This window comes from Lissotriton helveticus, chromosome 3_1 (assembly GCF_964261635.1).
Source record: "Lissotriton helveticus chromosome 3_1, aLisHel1.1, whole genome shotgun sequence".
NCBI classification, from domain to species: Eukaryota; Metazoa; Chordata; class Amphibia; order Caudata; family Salamandridae; genus Lissotriton; species Lissotriton helveticus.
Window position 1 is genome coordinate 1,938,643,220 of NC_136061.1, and position 23,245 is coordinate 1,938,666,464.

General features: G+C 45.4%; 1 protein-coding gene across 1 annotated transcript in view; it reads right to left on the bottom strand.

The window, feature by feature from the left end:
• Positions 1 to 23,245, bottom strand: part of NOX5 (NADPH oxidase 5) — a 261,295-nt gene that overhangs the window by 46,351 nt on the left and 191,699 nt on the right. Inside the window, exons 12-14 of the mRNA XM_078684069.1 lie at positions 18,696 to 18,820; positions 18,515 to 18,599; positions 13,196 to 13,295 (exon numbers count right to left, since the gene is read on the bottom strand). Of these exons, the coding sequence (XP_078540195.1) occupies positions 13,196 to 13,295; positions 18,515 to 18,599; positions 18,696 to 18,820 (310 nt within the window). The remainder of the gene's footprint in view (positions 1 to 13,195; positions 13,296 to 18,514; positions 18,600 to 18,695; positions 18,821 to 23,245) is intronic.

A 23,245-nucleotide genomic window follows, 5' to 3' on the forward strand; every position in this document is an offset into this window, starting at 1 on the left:
ATAACAAAACTAATAAAAGAGGCACTGAACTTGGAGGAAACGATTGAAGAACTTGGCAAGGACATCCAACGGATACATAGAGATCCATTTCGCTTGAACCAAGCAAGGACCAAGCCTAGGAAAGTATTGGTAAACTTCCTGACGTATACTCTCAAGGAGAAAATACTAAACCTAGCCCTGAAAGCTGGATCAATAAAAGGTCCTGATTTTTCTTTTCAAATCCGCTCTGACCTTTCAAAAACCACACTGGACAGACAGTGGGAATTGGGGCAACGCATGGATACATTTAGATCTTATGGAGCTACGGTGCAGATGAGATTCCCTGCATTCCTGCGCATCATGTATAACAATAAAATGCATAATGTTCGCACTACACATGACGCAGATGAGCTGTTAGAGTCTATTCGAGATCATGCCCAAACCCAAGCCCACGACCAGGCTCACCCTCATAAGGCTTAGAAACCAACCTTATACTTAAAAAAAAAAAAAATTAATGAAAAAGTAGGAACTTAAATAGGGAAACGGTAAAAAAAAAAAGTCGAAAAACGAAGGCAGGAAAAGAGAAGAGGGAAAGGGAAAAAGGGGAAGAAGGGGAAAAAGAGGAAAGGAGGAAGGAGGAAGGAGGAAAGGGGAAAAAAAAAAATATATATATACGCACAATAAATGTAGATAGTCACGGGAGATTATACACAGGGATAGACAGGAATGAATAAACAAATAAATAAAAAAGAGAGAAGAGAAAAGGAAAAGAAAAAAAAAGGGAGGAAAAAAAAATAAAAATAAATAAATAAAACAAGGCATGCACATATAGATATATATATATATATATATATATAAATATATGTGTATATGTTTGTACAGATATGAAAATAGTACTTAAAGCTCCCACTTAACTACCGCCTACGAGTACTTTAAAGAGGCAGAATAAAAATAAGGGAAAACAAGCTTCCTTTTTCTCTGTTTTTTTTTTGGGAAGGCCTGGCTTTTTCCTACCTCCTCACAGACTAATATACTCCTATAATAACAGGTAGCAGTAGTAGCCTATGGATCGGCTGTAGACGGGCGTTAACCTGCCTAAAGACCAAGCCAGAGTAAACACGGGGGGGTTTCCCGGGGTAAGGGTGGGGGGGGGGGGGGGGGGTGGCAGAAGGGAAAAAAAAATAAGAAAATCCTCATTTGTGCTCCTCAACTGTTGGCTTAAATATCCAATATCACGATTTTTTACTAAAACAGGCTCTTTTTTTCATGTTAGGTCTAAGAAAATTCCATATAAATACAAAAGAAAAAAAAAAAAAAAAAAACGAGCGGCGTTAGGGGAAGATACAAACTATGACATGTACTAAATTTTTGTCCTGGAACGTAAATGGTCTGCGCGTGAGAGGAAGACGTGAGCGAATACTACAATATCTGAGAGACTCACCGGCGCAGGTCATTGTGTTACAGGAAACACACCTTCTCAAAACAGAGGCAAATACTATGTTAAGGAAACATAGATGGATTGATAAATTTTGCTCCACAGACCACAACGCTAATATAAGAGGAGTAGTGTTCATTTTTTAAAAATCTGCAAAGGCAGAAATATTAGAGAGCAGGGAAGACCAATCCGGGAGATGGCTAATGATAAGAGTTTCGCTTGATGGTCATACTAAAATTTTGGTGGGTTACTATGGTCCAAATTCAGATGACCCATCATATCTATTTTTTTTTTTTTTTTTTTTTTGGTTAAAAACTTTTATTGAGCAATCTCGTAAAAGTACATAGATGGGCCCACAACCACACGGGCTGGCCGCTAAGTCGCATAGTACGACACATGAAATAAACAATCATTTCCTAGGTCAGGCCAAATCGTAGAACGAAATTGCTACAGACATAGAACAGGATACAGCAATTTTCTATATAAAACATGAAAAATACTCAACACAAACATAAGGCGAGTGCAATAATCAAGTCAGCCCAAATAGCAGAGGGGGAGGTCACGAAACAGGAGAACAAAAATACATCAATGAGAGTCGGGAAGGCCGTGAGGGGGGGGGAAGCAGGGAGGACAGGAAAATCCTAGAACAGAGCGAAAAATTTCGGGAACGTCAGCCTAAGGAGACAGGGTAACATCGGAGGTGGCAACCAAGGGAGGGGTACAAATGTCTCCACGGTACGCATTCCATTGACCCCAAATTTTCGTCCACGCCCCCGGCCTGCCCCTAGCCATGTAGACTGTCTTCTCACGGAACATGGACCAGTCCATGTTGTCCTCCCACGCTGAAACATCAGGAGGTCGGGATGCGCCCCAGAGTTGCGCAATGTCACGCTTCGCGACCATGTAACCCAGGGTCGCCCATCTAGTCTGGGCCACAGAGTAATCGGAGGGTTCCCACACATTCAGCAGACATCAACGGGCCTCAGGCCGCAGGTCAACACCAGTCACCTCAGTCATCAACGCAAGCACATCCACCCAATAAGCTGCCACCACAGGACACTCCCAAAGTATGTGCATAAAGGTAGCGCTCATCCCACAGCCACGCTTACACAAGCCATCCGGGGAAAAACCCATCACGACCAGACGCGGACCAGTCACATACACCCGGTGGAGGATCTTAAGTTGCACCAAACGAAGACGGGCGGGAATGGCGACCTCCTTCGGGGAGGAGAGTGCCGACTGCCAGACCTCGTCATCTAGTTCCAAGCCATCACCTACCCACATTTCTCGAAGTCGGACCAACAAATCAGCGCGATTATGAATCAGCTTCTTGTAGATGAGAGAGATGGTGCTGTCGGGCAAGTGTCCATCTAGTATACGATCTTCAAGGGGGGAAGACTCGGGCAGGGCCACATCAGGAGTCAGAACCGAGGCCAAGGCATGTCGGACTTGCAGATACCAGAAAAACTCTCTATCACTCAAGTCGTATTCCGCCTTAAGGGCCTGGAATGATTTCACGCGACCATTCACACAGACGTCACCCACTTTACAAATCCCGATCACATCCCAGCAGTCAAAGCCCTTAGAAGACCAGAGACATCCCAAACGTTCAGAAGCATAAAGCGGAGTCGCCAGTGTCAGCCGATTCTCCCATCCCAAACTCACATTCGCTGCGCGCCACACGTTGACCGCTGCCCTGGTCGGGCCCACAAGATGGCGCCCGGCCGATCTGGAGTATAGCGCTCTATTAAAGTCCCCTCCCGGCAACTGGAGCTTATCCATCTCAAACGCCGGATCGCGACCTGGCGAGTACATCGCATGGTTAATGGCCGATAGCTGGGCTGCCCAGTAGTACCTCTTGATGTCGGGGAGTGCCATGCCCCCGTCGTACCAAGGGATAGTAAGTTTCGCAAGGGCTATACGTGGACGCCCATCCCAAATCAATTGTCTTTGGAGACTCTCGATTTCTCTGAAATAAGTAGCAGGAACATCGTCGAAAGAATTCTGAAGGGCGTAGAGGAACCGCGGCAAAGACATCATTTTAAAGAGAGCAGCGCTACCCAGAGGAGACAGGGGCAGCTTACGCCAACGGGCCACATCCAGTCGCAATCTAAGAAGCGGGGGGAGGAGATTACGCTCAAACCGGAGGGAGGAATCCTGGGTAATAAAAATCCCTAAATACTTGAAGCCAGACTGTACCACCTGGATAGGGAATCTGGCCGGCAAAGAGGGCAAAACACCAGAGAGAACATACACACAGGACTTAGCCCAATTAATAACAAGGCCCGAGTTAGCACCGAACGAAGTAAGAACATCAAATAAGACGTTCAAAGATTTACGCGGGGATGTCAAATAAAGAAGAATGTCGTCCGCGTAAAGAGAGACGCGGTCTTCAAAGTCCGGTGACCAACGGATCCCTTTGAGGGAGGGTTCCCATCGAAGCCACGCAGCTAACGGTTCCAAGGCCAGCGCGAAAAGCAATGGAGACAAGGGGCAACCCTGACGGGTCCCTCTACCAAGGCTAAAGGGGACAGAAACTCTACCATTCACCACCACTTGCGCTAAGGGTTCCACATACAACAACTTGACCCATCCAATAAATTCAGGTCCAAAACCAAATTTTTCGAGAGCTGCCCAAAGATAGGGCCACTCAACCGTGTCAAAAGCCATCGAGGCGTCTAACGAGGCCAAAATGGCCGGCTCCGTCAGAAGCCCCGCCCTCGCAACAGCGCCGTGAAGACGACGTAGGTTAAGAGCCGTGTTGCGATGCGGGATAAATCCGGACTGATCCGGATGAACCAAGTCGCTAATGACCGTCAGCAGGCGGGTTGCCAGGAGCTTAGCCAGGACCTTAGGCTCAACATTTAACAGGGAAATGGGCCTATAAGACGAACAGAGGTCTGCGGTTTCCCGTCCTTGGGAATAACGACTATCGTGGCAAGACGCTGGTCATACGGGAGAATACCCCGTTCCCGGGACTCCAAAAACATGGCACGAAGATAGGGCGCTACCCTGTCAGGGCGTAGCTTGTACAGCTCAATTGGCAACCCATTCGGGCCCAATGCCTTGCCCGAACGGAGCGAACGAATGGCAGTCGCTATTTCATCCGTAGTAAAAGGGGACTCCAACGAGACACGGTCCAGATCGGAAACACTGGGCAAAGCTATATCGCGCAACAAAAGGCGAGAGTCAGCCACATCTCGTCCAGACACAGGGGTATACACCACACGAAAATACTCAGCAAAACATTCAACTATTCCAACCGGGTCTGTCACTCCGACACCATTCGACGACTGAATCACAGGCACCACACGATTCGCTCTCTCTTTCTTATCCAACCATGCCAACAATTTACCCGCTTTGTCCCCCACATCATACAGACGTCCCTGCTGTTCCCGGAACATCAGTCTAGCCGCATCCGTGACCAAGGATTTATAAGCAAATTGTTTCAGACCCAGGGCGTGGAGTTTATCAGAGGTGATCTCAGACTCTAAGGCGGCCTCCCTCTCAGCAATCTCTACCTCAAGGTCCACCACCTCCCGATTCCTAGCCTTCTTGGATTCAGCAATTAGAGAAAGGGCCTGCCCACGAATCACAGTTTTAAAGGCCTCCCACAGGGATACCGCCGAGGAAACCGACCCCTCGTTGTCCAAAAAGTAGGCATCTAAAGACTTAGTCAAAAGGTTCCGGGTCTCAGGGGAGGCAATATACCAGGGGTTAATTGGAGCCACTCGGCCCACCGCCTCCACCCCCAACTCAAAACAAAGCCAGAGCGGAGAATGATCGGAGATACCCCGGGGGAGGTGTCTGATCTCACGCACCGCCGGCGTCTGCGCCGCGGGCATCAGGAAATAATCCAGTCTAGACAGACTCCCGTGGGCCCCCGAATGGAAAGTGTATTGAAGCTGGGTAGGATGCAGGAGCCTCCAGCAGTCCACCAAACCAAACGTATCCAAAAACCCACCTAACCACTGTTGGGCTAAAGGAGTATCCCTAGGGGGGTAGCGATCTTGCAGACCGGAGATCACAGAATTAAAATCGCCTGCAAGAAAGAGAGTACTATCAGGAAGGTCCAACAACACACGGCCCAAATCGGCAAAGGTAGAAGTCTGTAGGCCGGGGGGCACATAAACAGTAAACAAGGAGAGGGTACGACCTTCATAGCGACCCACGAGGGCAGCATAACGCCCCCGAACATCAAGGATCACATCATCAATAGCTAGGGGGAGGGAAGCCCGAACAAGGATACCCACCCCCCTGGAACCCGTGGTAAACCCCGAATGTGCAGCAAGGCGATACCCCCACCTATTCATCGCACGACAAGTATTGCCCACCAAATGAGTTTCCTGCAAGAAAACAATATCGGGAGATAAACGGCGTAGACATTTTAACACCACACTCCGCTTAATGCGATCTCCCAGACCATTAACATTCCACGAGGAGGAAAGGCTCCGGCCCACCCGCCACCCCGAGTAAGACAGATAATAAGGAGAATACACAAACAGCAGAGGCACTGAGGCATCAAATCCCTGAAGAGTTTACTCTAGTCGAGGGCCCAGGCGTAAGCGGATTGTTCAGCTCTCCACACCACCCTCAGCACCACCCGGGTGGGCGGCGGACTCAGTCTCAGGAGATCGATCAGGCAGAGAGTCCATCCAGTCATTTACAGAATCAGGCCGATCAAAGAAGAAAGTTCGGTCGTTGTACTCTACGCGCAGCCTGGTCGGAAAAAGCATGGCGTAGCGAAGCCCCATGTCTCGGAGACGTTTCTTAACATCACGGAAGCCCATACGCTGTCTCTGGACCTGTTGAGAAAAGTCCGGATAGAAGTTCACCGTGGCGTTCTCAAAGGCCACCGGGCCCTTCACACGCGATGCTTGCAGGATAGCGTCCCGATCCCTATAATGGAAGAGTTTCGCAACAATAGGCCTCGGCGGGGCACCTGGTTTACCCTTGCCCCCCGGAACACGATGGGCACGTTCCACAGCGAAAAACTTCGTCAGACCAGACGGAGAGAGGTGGTTCTGGATCAAATCCTCAACAAGGAGGTCAACAGAATGGGGTTCTGGATTCTCCGGAACTCCGACCACTCGTACATTACAGCGACGTGCCCTGTTCTCAAAGTCCTCCAAGCGCCGGGTCATGAAGTCGTTCACCCTGCGAAGGTTGCCGACCTCCGTCTGTATCTCCGAAACGTCCTCCGTGAGACTGGATGACTTAAGATCCAGTGACTTCACCTTCTCATTGGTTTTCGACAGGTCAGCACGGATCAAGTTGACCTCGATGGCCACGGTGTCGATTTTGTGGGCCAAAGCTTCATATTGTTGGCCTATCGACTCCTTCATAGCAGAAATGGCGCCCATGATGTCCTGCAAAGAAGGCTCCGTTGACGCGTCCACAGGGAGATCAGCATTACTGGCTCCGGGCAGGGCGGCTCCGGGGGACCCCTTGGAATGGGTGTAGCGGTCCATCACGTTAGACTGGATCGGGCCCCCACGCAGGGGCGTCTTGGTCTTCCGAGTCTCTCGGTCCCCTCTGCCCGCCATATCAGAACTGCGTCACCAGGCAATCAACCAGGCTGGATGGAGTGGCCACAGGAAAGTAGGGCCTCGGGACCAAAGAACCGCAGCTAGGGCACCACTATTAGAAGGGCCAACAGATAGGAGAATAAGCTAGCCAAAGGCCCGACAGCCGTTCCGTGCCCCGACTGCAGCCCAGGCCAGGCTCCTCTGCCAGATGTCTCAGTCTGAGGCAGAAACGAAACCGAAACTTAAGAGGGGGACCCACAGGTCGAATCCCCCTGCCGTTGTTGTTCAACTTCAAGACGGCCACTGAGCCTCACCCAGTCCCGGGCGTACCTCGAGAGTGGAGCCCGAAAGTTCGAACAGACGTAACTCCGGAACCCCGGGTCCAAATCGAATTCCAAAAAGTCCAGGGCAATCAGCCCAGTGTCCTCTATACAAATCCTCGTAAAAAGTCAGGATAAGTTCAGGATATCATGCCGGGAGTGGCGGGGGTCCGGGGAGCGCTGTGCTCACGCGGCCATCTCGGATGCCCGCCAAGCTCCTCCTCGACCCATCATATCTTGATGTAATAAGGACTCAACTACTAACAGTGCAAGAGCCAACAATCTGGATGGGTGACTTTAATATTGTGCTCGATCCTAAATTAGATAAATCAACAAGATCTAAAAATATAGGCTCGATTAAATCCAGAGAAACACTTAAAGCAATCATGACACACATGGGTCTGGCTGATCTTTGGAGAGAAAAAGTGGGTAAAAAGATTGGGGTGTCCTATAGGAATAGTAGGTTTAAACACAAATCCAGAATAGACTATGCCTTTTTCAGTTATTGCCTAAAAGATATTTTAGAATCAATAGAATATCTACCACCACATTTGTCAGACCACTCGGCGTTAGAATTTACTCTTAACTCCGAAACCTCTGTCACACACCCTTCATGGTCCTTTGATAGGACACTCCTACTTGAAGAAGAGGAAGTTAACTTCCTAATTAAGGAATCTATAACTTTCTTTGATCTAAATAGAAATTCAGCCACCCCAACAATCATCTGGGAGACATTTAAGGCGTTTTTAAGAGGGCAAATTACCAACAGAGCCTCCCATAGGCGGAAGTTATACTTCGACAAGATAAAAAGAATAGAACAAGACATGAAAACTCTAGAGTTAAAAATGGTTTCGCCACTAAGAACAGCTGAAGAACAAGAACAAATGGCTGAGTTGAAAGCGGAGTTAGAATATACACTGCAGGAGAGAATAAACAGAAGATGGGAAGCGAGTAAATCTTCTCAATTTGAGTTTGGAGAAAGTGCAGGAAAAATTCTGGCTTGGAAAATCAAAACTGATAAGGCCCTAAATTACATCAGGGAAATTAAAATAGAAGGTGAGCCAGAGACAAGAACTACCACTCCTGAGAAAGGGAGAGCATTTCTTGAATTTTTTAAGGATATTTACAAAGAGGATCTCCCCAATAACTCAAACGCAAGAAATAGCTGGTTGGAAGCTATTACACTACCAAACTTCTCAACAACTCAGAGTAGATCATTAGAATCAGTCATCACACAAGTGGAGGTGAAAAAAGCTATCACTCAAATTAAGAAAGGCAAAGCGGCAGGCCCGGATGGATTGCCGGGAGAGATCTACAAAACACTTGAGAATGCCATTATACCAGTACTAATCGAACTCTTTAATGGCATTCTATTGGAAGAACAGCCTATGCCTAAATCTTGGGGTGAGGCCACAATTGTTCTCATCCCAAAACCAGGGAAATCTCCATTAGAGTGTGGGTCATATAGACCTATATCGTTACTCAATAACGATTATAAACTTTTCACAACGGTAATCGCCACAAGATTGTCTAGCGTTGTTGGGACCGTAATCCACCAAGATCAGAAAGGATTTATTAAGGGGCGACAATTAGCTGAGTTAACGCGTGAGCTAATAGGGGCTATAGATATTGCCACCGCTTTCTCTCTCCCCTTGGCCACCCTGACTCTAGACGCAACCAAGGCGTTTGATAGAGTTAACTGGCTTTATCTTAATGACGTTCTAAAAAAATTCAACTGTGGGGAAGGGTTTTGCAGAACGATTAATCAGCTATACAACTCACCGTCAGCTAGGTTGCTGGTTAATGGGTCCTTGACCGAAGCATTTAATATCACAAGAGGAACAAGGCAGGGCTGCCCGCTTTCCCCTCTCCTATTTGATTTATACATCGAACCCTTTGCCCAGGTGTTAAGAGAAGAGTCGAATATACCATCCTTCTGTTTCGGAGAGTGGGAAAGACGAGTAGCACTATATGCAGATGACATATTAGTGTTCACAGCTGATCCAGTTAAGACATATCCAGTGGTTATACAACGCGCTCTAGAATTTGGCCAGGTCTCGGGATATGACATAAATTCGAGTAAGAGCGAGATCATGGCATGGAACTTACCCAATTTAGATCTTGGGATTAACATCTCATCTTCAATGCGATATCTGGGAATCAAAATAACTCAAGACGTGGATACCCTTGTACAAACTAATTTGGAAAGAACACATAGTGAAAGCAAAAGACTTATGAAATCTTGGTCACAGGTGCCTCTTTCTATAACAGGAAGAGTAAACTTAGTCAAAATGTGTATCCTCCCAAAATTCACCTTTCTTTTTAACACTATCCCAATAACTATGAACACAAAAATGATGGAAAAATGTCAAAGAGAAATCAATTCATTTATATGGAATTACAAGACCACAAGAATATCATGGAAAAAGCTCAGAAGAAGAAGAGAAAAAGGGGGCCTTGCACTACCGGACCTAATATTCTACTATATTCAGATGTCCTATTCTAGAATGCTTCTTAAAATGCCATCTAATCTACCTAATACATCCATGTACGGAGCCATGCTAAAGGGGACAAATCTTGCAGCAGACGGTTTTATGTTTAAGTTTGGAAGTCAGACATTCTTCAAAAATATAAAATTGAAAATATTACACTCATGGGCCAAAAACTGGCTTAACATCAGGAAAAAACTGGGACTATCTTACTACTCAAACTATGCCCCAATATGGGACTCTCCAGGGCTACCCCTATGCCTTAAAGATAATTTGTCCACTATAATAGAACAAGCAGGCATTAGTAAATGGGGCCAACTATTTAAAGAAAATAAACTCATAACTTGGGACGAGTTATATGAGCAGGTAGGCCCTGGGCTTTCCAGATTTAAATACATTCAAGTGGAAAGTTGGGCAAGATCTGAAACCCGCAAAGACAGTAATATTGGGAAAATTAGCAATACGGAACAACAATTGGTAGAACGACCAACTGGAGGAAAAGAAGTTGCTAGATGGTACTGGCTTCTGTTGGAGGAAAGCGAAGGGGAGTTTAAACTCCCGGATGAGTTATGGGGGACAGAAATCGGGACTCCATGCGAGGAGAGGTGGATAAACTCTTTTGAGATATTACGCAATATCGTAAAGCCTTCTTGGCTTGTACGAAATCACATTTTCTCTGTACATAGGGCATACTTAACACCACGGAAACTCTCTAAATATCAAATAGGCAAAAAATGTAATAAATGCAACTTAGCAGATGCATGTGATATACATATGTTCTTAGAATGTCCTAATATAACAAAATTTTGGGAAGATGTAAAAAACACCTTAAATTCCATACTAAACACTTCTTTGTCAATAACTCTCCCACTTGTTATCTTTGGGACAGAAGGCAATATCACAGGCAATGAAAAGTCATTTCTTTTCTACGCAATTTTGTTGGCGAGAAGACAGATATGCATACAGTGGGTAGAGAAGACACTTACCTTACACTGTTCATGGCTTACATCATTATACGAGATCTCCAAAAGAGACCTAAAGAGATCTGTAAATAAGAGAAAGTTGGCATTTTGGGATCTCTTGACCAACTGGAGATGATCCGGGGTTTTTTTTTTTTTCTCCCTGGGTCCAATGATTATGCCACCTTTACTCTTTTGGACCAAGGGCTAGGACAGTTCCGAACAAGGTCCGGCAGGTTGAAACATACCTAGATGGAGTCACCCCTAGCCGTTTTTCCTCGACACATATCTCCCACCAATAGTACATATCACGTCAGAAATGTCGTGCAAGGTGGTTGGTATTTTTTTTTATCGGAGGGGAAGGCAGATGAGGACCAAAAAAAAAGACAAAAAAAATCAGTGATGACATAGATTTAGCTAATTTTAGGTCCAAGTTCTTCAAGGAAAAAATATTTATTCGTCTATTTATGTGTGCATCCGTACAACAAAATAGAGTCCATTCAGCAGGAGAAGTTGCTGGATGATTTAGGAAGACAGATTGTAAGGTCCTGGATAATGTTTTGAAACCTCTAGCCAAAAGCATCCATACTATATCTTCCATTACTTCTTCTGTTTTAAATATACTTAAAGAAGGGGTAAATTAATTATAACAGGGACAAGCTAAACAAGCATTTGCAATGCAATAGGTCTCGCATTTACGCGAGTTTAAGCTATTAGCATTGTAAACGACAATGCCTTTTATTTAAGTTTTAAAATGCAAAAATAAAAGGCATTGTCATTTACAGTGCCAATAGCTTAAACTCGCGTAAATGCGAGACCTATTGCATTGCAAATGCTTGTTCTTTTATTCACCCAGGTTCTGGAACAACATCCCCATATCTATTAGGATGGCTCAACACTTCTCCAATTTAGGGAAGAGTTAAAGATGCACCTAAAGAACATGGAACATTACATCACAATGAATTAACATTCCACGAATGAGGTACCTCACCTATCACTTTTTGTCTGTATGCTTGTCTTGCACACTGTACAGTGCTCCGCTGACTTGTGGTTAGGTTCACACAATCCAGAAGCACAAGTGATTGCTGCGGAAGTGCGAGTCAAGTAGGAGAGGTGCAGTGAGAAGTAGCAACATGCATTAGAGAAAAGTTTACAGAAGAAGAGGAATAGAGCAGAGAGAATGGAAGGACCATCAGACAAAAGTTGTTGGAAGAAGTGGAGTGGGGCAGACATAAAAGACAAATTATTAAAGATGAGTTGAGGTACAGGAAATACCAATAAACAGGAAGGAAGGAGAAGACAACAGAAAAACCTAAACCAAAGAGCTACACCCAGGCTCTGCGACCTTACAGAGGTGGGATCTGAGTCCCCAAGTGCCAAAGATCTACGGAAGGGCCACAGCTGGACTCAAAGTTTGGGTCCTCTATGGGAAGAGTAATCACTAAGTTTAATACTATAAAAGAAAACGATCAGGGAAAAGGTATAACACCCAGGTATGGCCCCCAGAGAGCACATGAAGAGGGAATCACTAATTCCTAAGCTGTATATGACCTACCACAAAAACATTTGTATGATGCTCTTGTGTGACCACAGTGTGGTGTTGGGGAGTTCTATAAGTCAGGCCTTCGGTTTTTGATTTGATACTGGGCTGTTTTTATTTTTCTCACGAGGAGTTGAGATGCCAGAAGAGTGGGCTTTGCCTGTGGTCCAGACTTGGTTTAACCACCTTGTACCAGACTTTCAGCTAACAGTTAAACTGTTTCTACAATCCCTTAAATAAACTCAATGAAACAATAGCAGCAGTGGAAACGTTGGCATTTAAGATTTTAAATCTTATTGGATTTACCTTGGAATCAATGAGGTAATAGATTAGGTGCTACACCGACATGCTTTCTCCTGGTGAAGAGGTGACTAGCTTTTAAGGATGCTGGAAGCACTCTAGACGTGCCAACTCCTCAGAAGAGCTGGTGCCAGACAGGCCGCCTGTCAGGCATACCATGTATGTGTTTCAAATTACTGTATGTAGAAAAGGCATTTGTTTAACACCACATCAAGGAGTTCTCCATTTAAAGAGGCCATGAAGCACACACTGTTGTACTGGAAGAGTTGCTTGAACTCTTCAAGGCTTAGGATGGTGGCATCAGCTTAAGTGGGAGAGACACCAACAGGGACAACCTCTACCATTAGGTAGGATTATTCCTCACAATTTCCTCTGCCAAGAAGGCACCAATATTGGGTGCAGTAGCAGAAATGTCACAGGGGGCAGCTTGAAACGTACCTAAATCTAAGTTAACTTGCCTATATATTTTATTAGTGAGAGTTTACTTGAATTAATGGAATTACACCTTTGCATGCACGCTTTGCAAGTTAGTCACCATCGAGCTAAAAATAATGTGACTTCAACATACAGCAAGATCTGTTTTTAACAAGACTCTGGGCTAGAAGTACTGCTGATGGAAAAAGAGGAGAGGGTTAGTGGTCTCACCATCTGGTTCTTCATCTGCCTGATCCAGCTCAAGTTTGGTTAGAAGACTCACGAACCACTCAAAGAACTTCTGGTCCCGATTGATCCAGATGAAGTCAACCTGCAATCAATAACTGTGATGCTAGAATGCATATTACACAACACTCATGCAAAATTAGAAGCACATCTGGTAAAATGCTCTTAGTGAAATATACATTTATATAAAGTGTATATTGGCTCGTAATGAAACATTTTGCAATTCCCGTCTTGTAAAGTCTTCTTTGATACTTCTCAACACAGAGTTCACTCACATTAAAAATGTACCTAGTGATATCAACATTGTAGAAGCCAACTTGAGACTCGGTTGCATGGAATGGCAAAAAAGAAAACTCCCAGGGTATCTGGGTCATTTCTTTTTTGTTTGATAAATAAAATCCCACCATGGGCCAACAGAGATCTCAAAATATGGTGGGCGGTAGTCCCGTCACGGTGGAGGAGGAAATTAATGCCACCTTGATGGACAGACAGCCACCCACCAAACTCTAAATCAGACCATAAGTCTTTTGTTCTGCAACTGCTCATTTCTTCGCTAACTCCAATTTTCTCCGTACCTGTTCATTTGCCTCCTCCCTATGATGCCTGCAATTTCTTTTTGAGTTTTTCTATGAACTATTTTGACTAGATATGCACTATTATGAAAATATGTCATTTCTATTTTTACAAATATTCAAAACATCAAGTGCATGATATACTAAGACACCACTAGCAAAAGGTGCCACACTGAAGTTTTGTGAATAGACTGATTTTGGAAATCAACCTATAAACTTTTCGGCCGCTGCACAAAATCACCATTTGCAGGTGGTAGCAGCATAACCTCCCTAACAAATTATTATTAGGCAGATTTCATTTTGCAACCCCCTTTGATTGGCTACAAACAAATGAATGGTGATCTGCAGAGAACAGCAGCCACCACCCCTCTGTTTAAATTCCCAAAGGGGAATTAATTTCTTTTTTAAAGCAACTCATTTTCCTGAAAGGAACTGGTGCTGCTTTAAATAACAAACGCTTGACAAGCATCCGCTGTTTGTTTTTGCATCGCTCTTTCACTTTAAAGTGAAAGCGAGATGTCAAAATAAACACTGAAGCATCCGCTGTTTATTTTTGCATCGCGCTTTCACTTTAAGTGAAAGCGAGATGCAAAAATAAACACGCGGCGACATGTCTCCTTTTTTGTCCGGCCCAATCAGAGAGCCGGACTGGCATGTGCAAGGCAGCGTGATGAAGCTTCTGATAGGAAACTTTGTCACGACAGCTGTAATGCAGGCGAACCAGTCCAGGATGGCTGGAACAAAAAGCCAAAGGGAGGCAACCGAAAACCCTCTTTTTTAATGGGAAGCCAGCATTTAACATAAAAGCTGATGCTACCCAATGAAAATGAGAGGCGGGGCTTCGAGTCCCCTTCTTGAAACTGACTTCATTACTACAGCTCTCGCAGGCGAGGAGCGCATGCGGGCTCCAACACCAGGCGAGACCTAAAAAATACAGGTGTCCCATTTGGGAAAACGTCATGGAGAGCAGGCAGTAGTTCCCCGTACCACTGCATACTCCCCTTTGAGCTGCCAACACAATTCTGGTAGAGCTGCCAACACAATTCTGGTAGCCAGTGCAAGTTCTTAAGAGGTGGGTGGGATAATATGTTCTTTTTTCAGAATTCCTAGCACAATCCAGCCAGCTATCATAAAGTTTTTTCTGTCCTGGCATGGACAGTGAAGGGAACAGGGAAAGGTTTAGAGTTGAATGCACAGCTGTTGGTACCTGTGTCAAGGGACCCGGGCGTGGCTAACCGCTGAACATGGCGGTAGTGTTTTAGCTGAGGCCTAAAATCCCGCAAAATACACGACACTGAGGCCAACGCAAGCTGCACACTAACCCGAAGCTCATGAGCAACCAGACGAAAAAGAAACAGCTTCAGTTCCGGTATAGGGAACTGCGCTAGCTGGGGCAATCATCCACGGCTCAGACAATGCTACTGAAGCAGAGGCTGCCACAAGCTGGAAGCAGCCGCCACGCTCACCCGGAATGGAGATATCGGCACAGCGAATAAGGCGCTATCCTGGTGCCGAGATTTCCACTTCACCCCTGCTATCTTCACAAAGGAGCGGAGTAGCTTCGGAACAAGATGTGGTGAACTGCGCGGGCTCGGGGAGTTCTTGCTGTGACCCGCGGTGCAGTGATCCCGGAAATTGGGCCATAGCAGAAGTACTGGGCCTTACCGCTCTCTGTGGTCCCCAGAGCATGCACCACAACAAGCCTTGACCAGCGGTGAGTGCAGCACAACTACCAGGCCGTATACTGCGCCTAAGCCCATGATCGGCTTAAATGCAATTGACGCTTAATACCGACACAGAGGAGGGAGATGCGGCAGAGCAGGGCGTAGCGACCACCGTAGGCTCGAGAAACTCTTACCGCTAATGCTTTGTGGTTGTGCCGGAATCGTGCGGAAGAGAAGACCCGGTCCTTGAAGATCCAGACAGGCCCCAGAGCCTGCGCTACAACAGGCCCGACAAGTGGTCAGTGCAGCTTGCCTGCTAGGCTGAGCACCGCGTTGAGGGCCCACAACTGGAATTGCTCTGCCTCACCATAGTGGATGGGAACTATGATGAAACACCCGGGAAGACGCTAGTGAATATGCACCAAATGCCCCGAGATAAATCGTGCTGCATAAATAGCCCCCGTTACCACCCTGGGACCCTGTTTCGCTCTTCTAGGGCCTACCCTACAGTACACCGTACCTGATCTGCTAAATATGCTGCTGCAAAATCATTATACTATTATAGTCATGTAATACACCTTAACACTTGGTGATAGTGAGGTGCAAGGAGCGCGGTGCCACATAAAAACAATAGTAAGACCTAAGTTTCTCCCTGATAACGGAGGACCCAAGGCAGCGGACTGCGCTAGTGGCCCGGAGTGGTCAGAACATGAACCCAGGTGAGCGGAGCCGTGAGTGAGAACCTGTCACGATTTTTGATTCGGCAGGGGTGTGGAGTAAATTTCATATTCTGGCTCCCCGCTGAAAGGCCACAATAACAAGGCTACACATCACCGAAAATGACCTCCAGCTGCTTACGGAGACCAGAAACACTGAGCAATAGCCGTGGGGGAAAAATGGTCATCATTCCCCCTGTCACACCCTATCGTATTCAGAGATGGGCCGCACAAGAGGAAAGCAACCAGATCCTTTCACACCAGAGGTAACAGATCATACTGACCAAGATAGTGCAGTCCATGTACCTGATACAGAATGCATTCCACCGACGGCCATGGGGATCCTCCAGATAAGGTGGACATTATCCTGCAGGAAGTCCATGAATCGCGGAAGGCGATTGAACAACAAAGGAGCACACTAACGACGGGCTTCATACATTTAAAGGCTGACCATGATAAAACAGCCATGATTGCAAAAAATAATAAAATTCTCCTCACTGAGACCCCTGGAACGGCTACAGGTCATAGATTATCGTACATACACACAAAAACAACATGCGGAAGCCAATAAGTCTGGCACCCTCCTAGCCAGGATCTTGAAGGATGTGCCATACTCCACCCTATACAGGAGGTTCCAACGATTGAGGGTACAACAGTGAATACACAATCGGCATAAATATAGCATTTAGGGAGACCTATGAAACATTATATGCATCATCTGTTGAGTTTGGGGAGGACGCGTTAAATGAATTCCTGAGCGACCTGAATTCCCCCAGCTATTAGAAGCACACTGAAAAGATCTAGCAGAACCCATCACAAAAAGTGAAATTAAGGAAGTGATTAGAGAGCTCTCACAAAACAAAATCCCGAGGCTGGGTGGCCTCCAGGTGGAGTTCTATGACACCTTTCCGACAGCACTGATCCCCCAAATAGAGTGCCTATACCAGGCAGCATTGGACACAGGATACCTCTCCCCCCACCACGATGCTGGCACTGGTAACCTCCCTCCTAAATCTGGGCAGGAACCCAAAGAATATGTCTGGGTACCGGCCTCTTTCTTTACTAAACGCCGAATACAAAATCTTAAGCAAAATACTGTCCAGCAGACTGCTCCAATATTTGCCACAGCTGATACATATAAACCAATGCAGTTAGTACCGGGCCATAGTATCTCCCTCAATATTAATCAACAAAACAAAATGCCAGTACTGCACGATAATTTCTTAAATTCGACAAAACCATGAATCAAACATTTGTCCTGTATAGACCACTATTTCAGTCCTGAATGAATCTTCAAATCAAATTACTTTTATTTTAATCTCAATTTTCAAAAAGACACAATTTTTCGAAAACTTTTTAAACAGTGGAAAACACAATGGCCTATTTAGATGGGGTACTTTCTTTAATTTTTGTATGTATGACTGAGTGTATCTGGGAGTAGTATGACTGTAACACAGAATGATTGCGTTGTATATAAAGTGTCTTTTTTATAGTGTGAATGAGATTCTTCTTCTTTTCTATAAATATCTTTTTTCACAAATTCTTTCAGATAGTTCCCTTTAGAATTTATAAATAGGGGCTCCCCTTGTAAATAGGCCTTGGTGTTTTCCACTGTTTATAAATTGTGTCTTTTTGAAAATTGAGATTAAAATAAAAGTAATTTGATGTGTGTGAACCCTGAAAATGTATAATTTGTCATGCCGGATTGCAAAGCATGAAAATCAATAAAGTATGTTAAAAAAAGGGTCCCTGGGACGCCTATTCTGCAATCACAGTGTGACAGGATACGAAAGGGCACAGTTATTGCATTTGAAGTGCCTCTTTTACATTCGGAGACTTATCTGGGTTTGATAGCAAATGAGACATCATGCTAATCAGTCTGAGGCAGTATGGTGGACTTCAAATTGATTTATTATTATGCCTCTAATGCCATACTCCTCAAACTCTTTCTTAAGACTGCTCCACTCTGTACAATGTATACAAGTTCCTCTAAGGAGCTTCCAATCCATTAACTGATGCCTGTCTTGAAGTTGTGAGGCAAGCACGTTCTTTAACCTTGATGGGCATAATTTTGCCTGTTGCTATAGCAATCATGAGCATCTTCTTAAATTGGAACTGATGATTTACTTAATGTCTGAAGCAGACTTTGTTTTTCAGTGCCGACCTTTATTTAGTTTCTCAGTAATGGACTGAAGTACTGTCGAGAACAAAGGTTGCTAGATCAGTGAGAATGTGCCACGCAGAAGAAGCAGGAGAGGTAGTCTCAGAAGGCGACATCAGAGGGTTTAGCAGCTGGGTAAGGATTACTAAGGGTAAGGATGGGTTGTGATGTACCATTATGCGGCCCCTTACCTTCCTTAATTTCATCTCATTGTCCTTCATGAGCTCACACCAGGAGTACTGGCAGTTCGGACAGTTCTGCTTCCTCATACGATACCTGGGAAGACATGCAAGGATTAACGGTGGACCATGATAATGCATTCGGCATCAGCTCTCTGAAACAACAGTATTGATTGGGTTCCTATCAACAGACCTGTACATGATACTCTGAAGAATGGAAGCAAACGGGGTGATTCCTATGCCTGCTCCAACCAGCACTGCATGCTCTGAGGTGAAGATCCTTCGAGTTGGGGTACCGAAAGGCCCATCAACATAACACTGCAAGCGAGAAGAGTAAATCCACAGTTGTAAACTACTCAAGTGATCTTGTTCCAATTTTCTTAATAGAGTGCTACAATCAGACATGCCTTCAAAGACAACTATTTGCCACAAATGTAGGCAACTAGGACAAAAAGCAAGAGATCTGGCCATATGTTGTTAGTGAATTTGTTTTAATGGGGAGCACAGATCTATGTTGTGTTATTCTTTGTGTCTCAGAATGTGTAATTTACCTTTGGCAAACCATTATGTTGTTAAAGAGGTTGAGTATGTTCCACTGAAGACGTGGGAGCAATGGTACTATTAATGGTTTTGCCAAGAGACATTTTATCATTTTTATGAAGAAAATGTTTTAGAAGAAGGCTGCTGGGATCATTCTATAAGAGCAAAAACAGAGCTGGAACATTTGTAGAGACCTAACTTGTAGAATCCGAAACCCCTTATAGATCATTAATTTGTAAATATTCAATCATGCTAATCTCGTGCAAACCAGCCATTAATAAAGCACTGATGTTATTTTGTGGAAAAGACCCGCAGTGAATCACCACTGGCTGACTGTAACTTTATAGCCAGACAGTGATGATTCACTGTGGCTGTTTTTCAGTCCATCCAATATACTTGACTTTGTTTATCCTTCCTGTATGGGATTTTGATGTACTTTGCAGCAGGAGAATTGCCCATTTGAGTCAGAACTCATCTCTCTAGCTTCCTCATCATTTGATGTGAAAGTGTACTATCTGAAGTGTCCATGACCTTTCGTGCTGCTGAAGGACCTTCTAAATTGCTCCCGGTATCGAAATGTCAACATTTTTAAACTTCTGGGCTGTTGTTTTGGCTCTCATGAGAAAGCCTAAAGGCACATCTCTGTAATTTATTTCTGGTCATAGCCAACTGACTTTACATGACAGTTAGTTGTGCATTTTCTCTCTTCTTTGTTTTTTATGTTTCTTTGTCGCCAGGACTGCAGTTTGATACACTAAGGACACAGTTATCAATTCACTCTATTAACTTTGAACGTATGTACCAACTTTAAATATAAGTTACTGTGGCTATAGGATAGCCCTTGTTTTTGACTCCAGAAGTCAAGTGCTGTCAGTCAGAGGTGATGTGGATTCACCAGTGTGAGTTAGAGGTCAGATGGGTCAGTCTATTTGTACTCATACACATTTTCTTGGGGGACAGAATGTAAAGTACGAGGTGTGCCAGAGGGCCTCATTTTGCTGAGGGATGCCCAGGGATATGAAGTGGGGTGGGGTTATGGGGATAGAAAAACACACATACCTTTTGAAATCTAGCAAATGGTTTTGCACATTTTGCAGCAGCCTACCTTACGCTGTGTGTAGGCGATACATTGAAAGAAAATTGCAGCCTATGCTATGCTGTGTGCAATAACTTTTGACGCTAATGACGTTCATATTCACAATACTTACTGTCAGAGGATGGGATCCAATAGCACTATAAAGATACTTCACTCTTCACCAGTGTTTCAAGCCAGTAACCTTCCATTTATGTTATGTTGTCTTGTAAAGCGCATGGCTACTCCAGCATGCTGTAGACCACTGGGGAACCCGTCCTGGCTTTCCCTGTGAGATGATCCCTGCTGGGTATCTCCAAGGTGAAACCAGGAATCCCCGGTGTATGTGGGGGGCCGTTGTGGAGATGAGGCAAGCTAATGCCCAGAGTTGCCGAGTGTGATCCCTGGTTAGAGTAGGCACCGAAGCGAGAATTATCGAGTCCGCTAACCCTGGTCCACGACCCTGCCGCATCGGGAATTGAACCCTGGTCCAAGGCCGTCCTCTGCTTCTGGGTCTGCTGCCTCTAACCAGTGAGCCACACCACACCACTCCACTCCACACACAGACGATCAAACTGAGCTTTCTTGCCAAAACAGTGCAATTCCACTTTAACTCACATTCATTTTCATTAAAGGTTTATGCATTACACTTTATATGCAGTTACCTACAGGTTTAAGATCATCAAAATACTCACTAATCGTGTTATTTTTAGCTACCTACTGGCCCCCTCCCTGGACTAACTAATCCTGCCATGTTGTAATCATGATCACAGTTCCCGTACTTTTTTATCCACTTCCACAGTCCACTCATCTAAGCTTTCTCCTGAGAGCAATGCTGCCTGGCTGACAGTAATCCCTGAATTAGCTATAGAAGCAAAGCCTATAACCAGAAGAGCACACAAATATACCCTTGCAACATCATTTTATTTGTTTTCTGGTGCTGGGATTTGTTTCTACAGTCATTTCACTTGCTCGACTGAACATTTTATGAACAAGATGAACTGACTATAGAAAAAAGCCCAGAATCCTAAAACCTTTTTGCTTGGCTTGCAGCAATGACAAAAAACCAGAACTCAAGCAGCTTTACTTCTTTGCAGTGGCGTCACTAGGGTTGGTGTCACCCAGTGCGGGTAACTCATGGTGTCACCCCCTCATGACTTACATCATGAATCCATGATGCCCCCCAGATACCCTTACACGGCTTTACACAGGGACTAAAATGCACATGGCACCCGCGTGTCATGTGCAGCTACACACATGTCCTGGACAGTACAGGACACACACACTACACATGGCACCAGTCTACCAGTGCCCAGTTAGACACAGGTTTACTGGCAGCACAAGAACCCTACATGCCCGTTCAGGGCTACACTGTTTCCGGGCATAGCATGTTACGTCTGCACGGACTCCGAAAGATGCGCACAGTAACTTATGGAAACATGACACCCATGTGCAACTCAAAGTCAGTGGGCAGTACGTCACACTTGCACACAATAGCGCAACTACAGACCAAAGCAGTTTACTGGTTATATCGCAGGCTCAGAGACAAAGAGCACAGGTTGTAATCGTCAAAGGGCATACTTTCAAACACAGCGTAGGGAAGAATGGGGGTACCACTTACCAGCTGCAGAGGAAGACAAGCGTGCACCTGGCGCTGCAAAACCCTGGTTCACTTCCCCGGGTCGGTTAGCCAGAGTTCAGCCTGCAGGGACTTCTTTTTCCTTTGGTTTTCCTGAAATGATTCCTCTTGCCCGCATTGCAAGAATCTCAGGGGCGGAATCCTTCCTCCCCTTTCTTGGTGTTGGGTCAGGTAAGATTTTTGAGGCCTTGGAGTGTTTAGCACGCCACTTTTCTCTTGTAACACTGTTTGCTACCTCTCACATTTTGTTTGCTTTAGATACTTGCACAAGTGCCACCATTGCCTACGTAACGTTTGTTCTTGTGCTTGAGTATCTGCCATATTATGCAGTATTATACCTCTAATTGTACTGTTTTCTCTTGTAACCTGCACACATGTCACTTTTCCCTCCTGTATTGCACCGTTTGCTACCAACCTCATGTATTTTGTTTGCTCACAATTGTCACTTTTGCCACATGTAACTTAACGTTGGCTTTTGTAATTTGTTCACTTGTTATTTTCTATTCATCATGTATCATTAGAGTTCGGTCCTATTGTGAAGCGCTCTAACACCTTCGGGTAAAGTCCGCGCTATATAAAAACTAATAAATAAACTTTTTGGGGCTCGAAGATTGGCTACTGCAGGAAGGGTTGGGGGAGAGGTGCCCTCTGAATGTCTCCCCCTGGAGCGTTATAGGAGAGGCAGGAGAAAGCCATCCATCACTGTGGAGACAGGCATGGGCAGCGCTGCCTCTGCTTCAGCCTTCAGCATTCCGCCTCCCAGAATATATGCTGCTCTGTGCTCCGACTGCCAAGGGCAGGAAACAGGAGCCCTCGTTGCCTGGAACGATGAGCCAGGAGGCCCGGCTTCTGGAGAGCATTAGCAGCCCGCGCTGTTACTTGTAAAGACCGATTTGCATATCGCCATTGTCTAACCCAGGGTGGTGTGGAGTGGAAAAACGATGGATTTGGGCCCAGATCTTTGGACTGGGGTGAATGTGTGACATTGATCCACATTCTGTCCATCATTGTTGTGTTTGCAGTTACCGCTCTAAGTGTACTGGGGATGCTCAGACGTGAGTCCCAGGCACTCCACACCACTGGAATCAAGCTAGTCCGGGCTGAAGAGAGGTGTTACCTCGAAACCGGGCCGGTCCTCGGATGCTTGTTTCCGTTCTGGGAAGGACATGGCTTTTGTAGTTCGGAGTGGACTGTTCCCATGGGGCACAGGGTCAGCGCTGATTTGCATATCGCCATTGTCTAACCCAGGGTGGTGTGGAGTGGAAAAACGATGGATTTGGGCCCAGATCTTTGGACTGGGGTGAATGTGTGACATTGATCCACATTCTGTCCATCATTGTTGTGTTTGCAGTTACCGCTCTAAGTGTACTGGGGATGCTCAGACGTGAGTCCCAGGCACTCCACACCACTGGAATCAAGCTAGCCGGGCTGAAGAGAGGTGTTACCTCGAAACCGTGCCGGTCCTCGGATGCTTGTTTCCGTTCTGGGAAGG